This window comes from Propithecus coquereli, unplaced genomic scaffold (genome assembly GCF_000956105.1).
Source record: "Propithecus coquereli isolate 6110/MARCELLA unplaced genomic scaffold, Pcoq_1.0 Scaffold544, whole genome shotgun sequence".
In the NCBI taxonomy this organism is placed as follows: Eukaryota; Metazoa; Chordata; class Mammalia; order Primates; family Indriidae; genus Propithecus; species Propithecus coquereli.
This window is the reverse complement of record NW_012151330.1, coordinates 464009-474472: the sequence shown is the minus strand read 5'-3', so window position 1 is coordinate 474472 and position 10464 is coordinate 464009. Positions and strand designations below refer to the sequence as shown.

Genomic DNA, 10464 nt, shown 5'->3' with positions numbered 1-10464 from the left:
TTATGCCGAGGGCTTTACAGGTCCCTCTGCATTTGACCTGCAGCAGAACGGACGCCTGGGAAGACAGAAGCCACAGGAGCAGTGCAGTGGTGGTCCAGGCTCCGCCTCCGCCCCCGGAGGGCGGATTCGTCCACGGGTTTGCCCAGCCTGGAGCTGTCTGCAGTCGCTGGGCAAGCACCAGTCGGCCTGCTGTGCAGGGCTGTGGCCAGTCAGCCTCAGGAGGAAGAGGAGGTGATATCCTCCAGGCTACAGGGGGCCGTGGGGGTTGTGGGGGCAGCTGGGGTGCAGGTTTCCACGTCGGGAGCTGTAGGGATCACTGCAGCCAGAGCAAAGCTTCAAAGTGGTCAAGCCTTGTTTGGTTTGTTTGGGTTTTTTTTTGAGACAGGGTCTTGCTCTGTCACCTGGGCTAGAGTGCAGTGGCCTCATCACAGCTCGCTGCAGCCCCAAACTCCTGGGTCCAAGCGATCCTCCTGCCTCAGCCTCCCAGAGTGCAGGGACTGCAGGCGCGAGCCACCGCCTCCGGCCCCGGGCCTTGTTGTGTTATGGTCACGTGGCTGGGCTGCGTCCCCGGAAGTCTTTGCTCCCACTCTCTGACCCACGCCACAGCCACAAACGGAAGCCCCGACTCCCACGCCCGCGGCAGAGGTGCTTCAGGAACCCCGCCGGTCACCAGCCTATGACGAAGGGTGACTGGAGCTGAAAGGCAGTAACTCCATGACTGGGGACTGGGCCAACACAAACCAGGATTGATACAGACCTGTTTGTTTTTCTACCATAATACAGTCGTGTAAGTCAAATGTGTGACCATAACCATGGTGGAAATGCCACGTGAGAAGCCACCGTGAAGGGACGAGGACGTGCTCGCAGGGGAAGCAGCAACCTCAATGTGGCAGCTGCTCTGCCGCTTGTCCGGCCCGCGGGCCCCTCCCAGCCAGCGGGGAGCTTGGCAGATGCCGCTGCACGTCAGGGGTTCTGGGGTCCTGGTTTCAAAACCGATGTGTCGGTAAGGACAACAGGACACACTTCTGTCCTGGCAGCCCTCGCGCCCGAGCTCGCGGCTAGGCGGCGTCTGTGCGTTGTCAGTTGACCCTCAGCCCCCTCAGAACGGCACAGCCACACGGGCACCACCGACCCCGGACGGCCACAGCTGGCAGTCTTGGTCTTGATCCCTTAACGTTTTCTCAGGACAGAGGGTTGGCTGGTCCGTGAAAGAACCTTTCTGTATTTTCCTGTCTGTATTTTTGAATCACAAAGTCCCCATGTGTCAGTGACCTCTCAGTTCCTGTCTTGATGGTCATCTCACTTGTGGTTCCTCACCAGCCTCGTGACAGCCCTCGGGGTGACAGCCCCAGGGCACGTCCAGGTCCCCGGGGTGAGGAATGGCAACACCATGGACCATTGGGTCCTCGGAAGAAGGACCAACATGCGTGCAAGGACCGCGCCCCGGGCCTGGTCAGAGTGGGGGGGGGCACGGTCTGTGGGGCAGCCCCGCATCTGGCCTCAGCCTCAGGGGGGCAATGGGCCGACACGCCCTGATGAAACCCGAGCAGGCCCGGTGGCCCCGCAGTGCCGGCAGCTGACCCTGAGCCGAGAACCAGGCCCAGCCGCTTTTCCTCGCGGACATGCGATTTCGCCTAAGTCTCTGCCGTGCTTTTGCTCTGGGAGACAGTGGGTCAGTTTTCTCCTGCCGCGTAACAAATCTCCACCCGGCCAGCAGTGGAGGCGACGCGGCATCATCTCAGCCTGCTGGGTCTTCAGCGTAGGGGCTGCCAGTGTTCTCCGAGGCTGCGGTCTCGGCGCAGTTCCTTGCAGCCGTGGGACTGAGGTCAGTGTCTCCGTGGCTGTCCCAGGGCTGCCTCCAGGTTCTCGCCCCGTGGCCCACCCGGGAGCTGTGTCACGCTCGGCAGGCCTCTTGGTGGCTGTCCCCTGGAGGCCGGGGGGAGCGGCTCGCTGCCTCGGGCCGTGGCGGAGGCTCTGCAGCCGGGGCGGGACCTCATCGCGGGTAGGAGGGAGCTGCAGGGGTCTCGGGCCCATCCTGGAGTTCTGCTACCACAGGGGCCTCATAGGGGCCGCTTTCCTGGAATGTGGCTGTAAATCTCACGCGTGTAAACCAGGCGTCTCAGAGTCTTCCCAGGGCCCAGACCTCCTCCACTGCCCTGCGCTCCTGCTCCATCTGCCCAGGAGGCGGCTTCCCCGGGCCCTGGCCTGGGTGTTTGCTTGTCACGCATGAGGCCCTTCCGAGGAAGCCCCCGGCCCGCTTGGTCCTCCAGCCGTACTTGCGGCCGTCTGTGAGCGCCAGGCCTGTGCTCTGTCCCCGAGGGAGGGACTGCAGGGTTGGTGTGGCACTGAAGTCCCACTGCCGGGACATGCCTGGCACACAGTAGGTGCTCAGTGACTGCTTGCCGAACGATGAACCAACGAACACCTTCACGGGTGGGTAGCTGTGTGACATGTATCTGTGTGTGTCCGTGTGTGTGTGTCGTGCCCGTGTGGGCGTGTCACTGGGCTGGCTGTATCTCTGAGTGCCTGTGGTTTTTCTTCCCTATGAGCCGGGCTGCCTGGAATGTCCGAGTCACCAGGAGCCGGAGCCAACATCCGACCCTCGGGCTCTGAGCCCAGCGGGCTGGCTAGGCTCCAGCCCACCATCCCCCTCCCACCCCCACTGCCCCCTCCCCCCTCAGCCACACCCCTAGGAGGAGGCCAGGAGGGTCCCGGGCTCTGGTCTGGTTGGGGGCTTGGCCAGAGCATGGTGATGTCAGTGGCTTTGTTTTGTCCTGCTCTGTCCTCTTTCTGGAGAGACAAAAACGCCAGCAGGGCTGGGACAGCAGGTCGCATGTTCGCGGCACAGCGAGCAGGCCTTGGACTCGCGGGGACTCCACAGTCCCAGCCCAGGCAGGGCAGCAGGGGCTCAGGCCTGGTCACAGGAGGGGCAGGTGGCCTGGTCGGCAGCCCAGCTCTCGTCCCGTGGCCGTTTCCCGCTGGGGACGGGGCGGCAGGCCCTTTGCTGCTAATCAGGGCCCCACCAACCTCAGGTGGACAGCGCAGGATGAGCAGGGAGGGAGGGGTGCAGCCTCCATGGCCTCTGTCTGTCCTTAGCCGGGGGCACAAGGGAGTCAGCTGCCCGCCAAGTGGCCCTCTCAGAGGTCGGGTCCACTCAGACTGCGGCACCTGGCCCTGTGGCCTGCACCAGGGCTGGCTGGGTCTACGGCCTGAGGGTCCCACTGGACTCCCGCAAGCATGGCCTGAGGCCAGAGAACCTGCCTCGGGAGGAAGGCCCTGCAGGGGGTTCAGGTGCCTGGCCTGAAGCCAGGTGGACCAGGTGCCTCAGTCTCCTTCCGGCTGAGGGCTGGAAGCTGCCCCGCCCTGTACCTGGAGCCGGCTCCGTCCCCGACTGCCCCTGCAGCACTGCCTGGACACCCTCCCTCAGAGGGAGAGCGGAGAGAGGCCAGAGGAGGCAGAGGTGGAGACAGACAGACATGGCTGGCGGGAAGGCGGCCGCCAGCGCTAATAGAAACCAGTTGGAAAAACAGGAGGCGAGGCCAGCAGAGGCCAGGCCTTGAGGCCGGCCAGGTGGGGCTTGTTTTTCCAGAATGAAAGGCCCAGGGAGGAGCTGGTGGGGGAGGCGAAGTTTGAGCCTGATTCCAGCTTGGAAAGGGGCTGCCCCCGGCCTGGGCCCTGCTGAGGACATGCGTCCGCAGGGCGGGGCTGTGTCCTCTCCTAGAGGGGCCTCCTCCCCTGTCTGGAGACCACGAGTCTGCGCTGGGCTGGCCCCCAGCTCGTCTGAGGACTTGGGGACAGGGCAGGGCTCAGGGTGAGACCCCTCGCCCACCAGGCACTGGGCCTGTACGGAAGGCTCAGTCCAAATGGGCGGTTCAAACTATGCGCCCAAGGTTTTTGTGGTTGTTTGAATTTTTTTTACTTTTGAGGTTTGCTTAACTAGAAGGAGTGGGTTTGGTACATAGTGCCTGCTCTGTTATTTCGCATTGTTTATGTGACTTTGTAAGTTTTCCCAGAGCTTCAAATTTGTGCCTTCTGTCGAGGAGGGGGGGTCCCACTCCCCGCTTCTTCCTGGGTAAGGGTCTCCCAGGAGCACTGTGACCCGGGTCTGGGTAGGCAGGAGTCTGGGTAGGTGGGGTCTGGGTAGGAGGGGTCTGGGTAGGTGGGTTCTGGGTAGGTGGGGTCTGGGTAGGGGGGTTCTGGGTAGGCAGGGGTCTGGGTAGGTGGGGTCTGGGTAGGCGGGTTCTGGGTAGGTGGGGTCTGGGTAGGGGGGTTCTGGGTAGGCAGGGGTCTGGGTAGGTGGGTTCTGGGTAGGGGGATTCTGGGTAGGTAGGGTCTGGGTAGGTGGGGTTTGGGTAGGCGGGTTCTGGGTAGGCGGGGTCTGGGTAGGTGGGTTCTGGGTAGGTGGGGTCTGGGTAGGTGGGTTCTGGGTAGGGGGGTTCTGGGTAGGTGGGGTCTGGGTAGGGGGGTTCTGGGTAGGTGGGTTCTGGGTAGGCGGGGTCTGGGTAGGTGGGTTCTGGGTAGGTGGGGTCTGGGTAGTCTGGGTAGGTGGGGTCTGGGTAGGTGGGGTCTGGGTAAATGGGTTCTGGGTTAGGCGAGGTCTGGGTCTCTGAAGAGCACTGTGACCAGGGTCTAGTTTCAGGGACACCCTGTGCGTAGGTCCTGGGCGACTGGGCCAGGAGGGGAGCGGTCTGCTCACCCCAGGCTCCCCGATTCAGGGTCCCCCATCTCCCTGGCCGACTCCTTTGGATCCTAAAGGCGACTGAGCAGCAGTGCCCATCACGCTGTCCTGAGGGAGCCCACCACAGATGGCCCCCAGAGGACAAGGTGTGCCAGGTTGTCCCCAGCCAAGGGTCAGAGCCGGAAGAGCCTCCTGGCCTGCAGAGAGGGTGGGGGGCTGCCGTGGGGGCAGCGGCTGCCTTTCTGCTGGCCTGGAGCAGGCAGACGGGAGAGGATCCTGCGGGAAATGCCAGGCGTGGGGGCGAAGAGGCCTCTCTCCCTAGAACTCCAGCCCCAAAGCACCCAGGAAGGGTCCCAGATGTCACAGACACGCCCACAGGCCATCAGGGGTCCGCAGCCTCAGGCCCTCTTGCGCCTCCCCAGGACCTGCCTCGAGGGGCTGGGCCTCCCCTCCCACCCCACTGGGGCAGTGCTGCCCTCCCGCCAAGACAGCCAACGCTGGGGCAGCCCAGGCCCTGCACAGCCAGAGGGGGCGGTCCACAGCATGTCGACAGCCCAGGGCTCCGTGATGTCATAGCGGGTGCTCGGGAGGGGGAGGGGGTCCGGCTGTTTTTCTGGAGAGTTACAGCCGGAGTGAGACAAAGCAGCGGGGCTGGGCTGGGGCCATGGAGCTGCCGTCCCGCATCCTGCTGTGGAAACTTGTGCTTCTGCAGAGTGAGTGCCGGGTGCAGGACGGCCAGGGGGTCTGAGTGAATCTGTGTCTTGTCAAGCTTCGGCAGGAGGTGTGGGACAGCCCACCCGGGAGGGAGATGGGTGTGGGGGGACTTGGAGCTGCTCCCCAGGAGGGTGTGAAGTCCGCAGTCAGACCTCAGCCAGACCTCCCCTCCCAGGGGGCCGAAGCCCAGAGGCCAAGAAGGGTGAGGGGTGGGGGGCTGGAGCAGTGGGGCGCCTCCTGGGGTCCTCACCTCCACTGGGGCTCGAGGGGAAGCCCCTCAGGTCTGTGCATCTCCCAGTCACAGGAAGGGGAGTGGGCTTGGAGGTTGAGGGGGCCTGAGAACTCTGGGGCTTGCAGGGTCTGTTACAGCCCCCTCCTGGGCCCCCTGAGCCCGCCCCAGCCTGGCCTGCTGACCCGGCACATTCCTCTGGGAAGCTCCCAGGCACTCAGCCACATCTCTGGAGAAGCGTCTTCGTGTAGGACCTTTAGGCCGGCAGCGCCCTGCAATGGCCAGGAGAGCTGCACAACAGAAATAAGGATTTTGTCACAGGTCCTGGGGGTGCACGGCACACCTGGAGGAGCCGTGGAGAGAGAGGGGGACCCGTGGGCCAACCCCGCCATTGGTCCCGGGTGTTACCCAAACAGGCTTCCTGAGGGAGCTCTAACAGTGGGTCTGGAGCATCAGGCTCCAGCTCCGTGGGCCCCACTGTGACCGAGGGGCCACTGCAGCAGGTCTGCCTGGCCCACGTGGCTGCAGCCAGCTGTCCCCGAGGGAGGTGGTCCCCAGGGAGCAGCTGCATAAGGCAGGTGTCTGGAGTGGCCCCCAGTTGCGGAGCTAGGTGGGGGAGGGGTGTAGAACTGGAAACTGTCCAGGTGACAGCCCTGCTTCCGCGTGAGAAAGTCCAACTATGGTCAAAGCAGACGCCGAGGGAACCTAGAATTTTAAGAATTCAGCAGGAACGAGTGCCGTTGGGGTGGTGGACAGGGGTCACTGCCCACGTCCAGCCTTGCTGCGCTTCAGGCCCCTGTCCTGGGGAGGCTCTGCAGGGGCCCCGCCCTGAGCCCTGGGTGTGGGGTGCGGCTCCCGGTGGTCTGAAGACAGGTGCACGTGCTGCCTCTGGGTGAATGTGTGGAGCCCCCAGAGCCAGCCTGGGGTGCCAGGTGTTGATGCTCTGGGTCGACTGCTGCAGTGATGGGGGGACGGCCACCATTCCTGAGCATTGGCCCTGGGGACACCTACACACTCCAGAGCCGGCCTGTATGGGGTCCAGTCCTGGCCCACCTCTCACCCCCTGCTTCCTCACTCCCAGAGGGCAGGTGCTGTCCCCACAGCCCAGGCAGGGTGGCAGCGAGGGCTGAGCAGGGGCTGTTTCACAGGCCCCCCACCTTGTGTCCCTGGCCTCAGCCTCCCCCCCACCTGTTAGGTGGGCCTCACAGCAGCCACATGGTCGAGGACCACGGGAGGGACCCAGGGAGCCAAGTGCGGGTTCCCGGGAGAGGGGTGAATGGGGTTGCAAAGGCTGAGGCTGCCCGTCTCCCTCCCCCTCTTCCAGGCTCTGCTGTTCTTCTGTACACAGGTTAGTGACCACCCTGCCCCAGGGACTCCCTCCCACACCAGTGCCCTCCCATCTTGCCAGGCCCACCCTGGGCCTGTCCCCTTGGGTCCCACCCCTTCCCCTCTGACTCGCCCTATCCCACCAGGACCCTCGGGGCCCGCGAGCGCGGGCAGCTCCGTGGTGTCCGAGTCCAAGGTGAGTTGGGCAGCAGGCTCCGTGGCGCTGCTGCGCTGCCAGAGCCCGCGCATGGTGTGGACCCAAGACCGGCTGCACGACCGCCAGCGCGTGGTCCACTGGGACCTCAGCGGCGGCCCGGGCGGCCCCGCGCGCCGCCTGGTGGACATGTACTCGGCGGGCGAGCAGCGCGTGTACGAGCCGCGCGACCGCGGCCGCCTCCTGCTGTCGCCCTCCGCCTTCCACGACGGCAACTTCTCGCTGCTCATCCGCGGTACGGGGGCTCGGAGCTGGGGCCCGGGGACTGGGGCTCCGGGGGCGCGGGCGGGACCGCGACGCTCACGCGCGGTTTTCTCCCGGCGCGCAGCGGTGGAGGAGACAGACGAGGGGCTGTACACCTGCAGCCTGCACCACCACTACTGCCACCTCTACGAGAGCCTGGCCGTCCGCCTGGAGGTCACCGATAGCCGTGAGTGTGCGCCCCCGCGGCCCGCCCCCGCCCGCGCTACCCGGCCCGCGCTACCCGGCCCGCGGGCCGCTGACCGCGTCCCCTCCGCAGCCCGGGCCGCCCGCGCGTACTGGGACGGCGAGAAGGAGGTGCTGCAGGTGGAGCGCGGCGCGCCCGCGCTGCTGACCTGCGTGAACCGCGCGCACGTGTGGACCGACCGGCACCTGGAGGAGGCGCAGCAGGTGGTGCACTGGGACCGGCAGCCGCCGGGGGTGCCGCACGACCGCGCGGACCGCCTGCTCGACCTGTACGCGTCGGGCGAGCGCCGCGCCTACGGGCCACCCTTCCTGCGCGACCGCGTGGCGGTGGGGACGGACGCCTTTGCGCGCGGCGACTTCTCGCTGCGCATCGACCCGCTGGAGCCTGCCGACGAGGGCACCTACTCCTGCCACCTGCACCACCACTACTGCGGCCTGCACGAGCGCCGCGTCTTCCACCTGCGAGTCACCGAGCCGGCCGCGGAGCCGCCTCCCCGGGACTCGCCCGGCAATGGCTCCAGCCACGGTGGCGCCCCGCGCCCAGGTGCAGGAGGCCGCCCCGGGACCTGGGGATGCGCCTTTCCGGGGAGGCGTGTTTCGCGGGAGCCAGCCTGGCCCGCACCTGCGGGACTGGCTCTCGGGCTGGGGCTGCTCCGACCCGCTTGTCCCTTGTCCCAGGCCCACGCGGCGCAACAGCGGCGGCGGGGGTCGGGGCGCCCTGCGGAGGGTCCCTGACTGCGCCCTCGCTGGGTCCCCGCAGACCCCACGCTGGCGCGCGGCCGCAGCGTCATCAACGTCATCGTGCCCGAGGGCCACGCCCACTTCTTCCAGCACCTGGGCTACGTGCTGGCGGTCCTGCTGCTGTTCATCCTGCTGCTGACCACCGCGCTCCTGGCCGCCCGCCGGCGCCGCCGAGGTGCGTGAGGGCGGGCTCCGCGGACAGAGCAGGGGTCCGCTCGGAACCAGGAAGCACTCTCAGACCAGACCCTAACCCTGACCCTGAGCAGAGAGCAGCGGGGTCGCAAGATGGGGTCCTGGGGCCCGGGGAGCTGGGGAGGAGGCAACACTGCCCCCAATCCGAATCTCCTTCCCTAGGTTACGAATACTCGGACAAGAAGCCAGGGAAGCCACAGGGGTGAGTGGCCCTCCCCACCCTCCTGGGAACCAGGCGGTGCCCGCCCACTGCTGTAACCACCCACCACCCCCTCTCCAGGAAGGATCTGAACATGGTGGAGTTTGCTGTGGCCACAGGGGACCAGGCTGCTTACAGGAGTGAGGACATCCAGCTCGGTGAGGGGCTGGGACACCAAGGCACAGACTGTGGCTTCCAGCCTGGTCCGGGGAGGTACATCTCTGCTGGGGGAGACCTGACCCTGCTCTCCCTGCACCAGATTTTAAAAACAACATCCTGAAGGAGAGGGCTGAGCTGGCACACAGCCCCCCGCCTGCCAAGAACATCGACTTGGACAAAGGTGAGTGGCTGGGGGGACGTCCTCAGCCCACTCCGGACCCCTGCCATATCCCACTCTGCCCACTCCCAGGACCCCCAGAGGCAGGCACCAGCCAGCCCCAATGGGCAGGAGTCCCCCCTTCCCACACACACACCTTGGCTCTCAAGCTGCTGGAAGTCCTGTGGGGCATCTGCCCTGAGTTTCCCACTGGGGAGAAGTCAGAGGGCAGATGCCAGCCTGTCCCCTTGGCTTCCAGAGTTCAGGAAGGAGTACTGCAAATAAAGTGACCCCGGGCTTCTGGCTGGGCCAGCAGCTCTGTCAACTCCTGTCTGTCCACCTCGGGGGACATCTCCTGACCCTCATGCAGCTCACTTGGCCCCCTTCCAGCGGCTGGTCCCGCTTTTCTGGAACTTGGCCAGGCGCAGAGGCCACCTCCACATCCCTCTCCCAGGGACTCTGCAGCAGTGCAGCCACCGCCCTGCCCAATCACTAAGCTGCTCTGCAGCATGGCCTCCGTGATGGCCCTGGGGGCTCGGGCAGGAGGACGCTCTTGGAGGGGGCTCAGTCAGAACAGGCAGCCTGGGGGGAGCTGGGGTCTGCCTCAGGGCTGGCACCCCCTCCGCTACTCCTCCAGGGAGCTGCCTGCTGCCACTGAGCTCCCAAGCCCGCCCCAACTGCACTGTGCATTACTCCGAGCCCTCAGGCCACGCTCTGCTCTGAATGGGGACTTGAGGCTCAGTGAACTCCAGGACCCAGGCTAAGGCTCCTCTGTGTTGCATTGGGCCCCTGGGGTCTGCCCCATGGCCCTCCCTCTGCTTTCTACTCCTGCTCCCTGTGCTCTCTACAAGCTGTCCTGACAGTCACTGGGCTCCATGTGACTTTTGACCCTGACACCCTTCCCTTGGCTCCTCCCTGAGCTGGAGTTGGGGGTTGTGGCCACATTTGGCTTCTGTATTGGCTGAGAACAGGGGAAGAGGTGAAGACAGTTCCAGGGTAGCCTGTGCTGCCACTCCTGACACCCCACATTTGCTCCTGCTGGTGGAATTGCTACCATCACAATAAAGGCCACTTCTGATTTTTAGACAGCCCCAGGTGTGCCTCTGAATCTCCCCCTGCCGCCCAGGGAGGGGGCCAAGTGTGAGCTCCGGGAACCCTCAAATGCTTTCCTCACCTTCATCTGAAGTTCCACTGTCATCGCCCCTTCCCTTGAGTGGAAAGTCTGGGTCCATGTCCTCCTAGGGACAAGTGTTCTGGGAACGGAACACTGAGCCAATTCTGTGTTGCGTACTCCTGGTTGTGAAGGAGTTTCAGATCCTCTTCTCTTTTAAAATTTTATTTATTTAGAGATGGGTCTCACTCTATCGCTCACTGCAGTGGTGCCATCACAGCTCACTGCAGCCTTGAA

General features: G+C 65.1%; 1 protein-coding gene across 1 annotated transcript; it reads left to right on the top strand.

Moving 5' to 3' along the window:
• The first annotated feature begins 5282 nt into the window (after positions 1 to 5282).
• Positions 5283 to 10237, top strand: MXRA8 (matrix-remodelling associated 8). Its single transcript, XM_012657539.1, has 10 exons — positions 5283 to 5391; positions 6946 to 6969; positions 7094 to 7396; positions 7490 to 7591; positions 7682 to 8152; positions 8369 to 8524; positions 8704 to 8743; positions 8822 to 8898; positions 9000 to 9080; positions 9316 to 10237. Exons 1-10 carry the CDS (start codon positions 5343 to 5345, stop codon positions 9339 to 9341), a joined length of 1329 nt encoding a protein of 442 aa, XP_012512993.1. The 5' UTR covers positions 5283 to 5342; the 3' UTR covers positions 9342 to 10237.
• Positions 10238 to 10464: the final 227 nt, after the last annotated feature.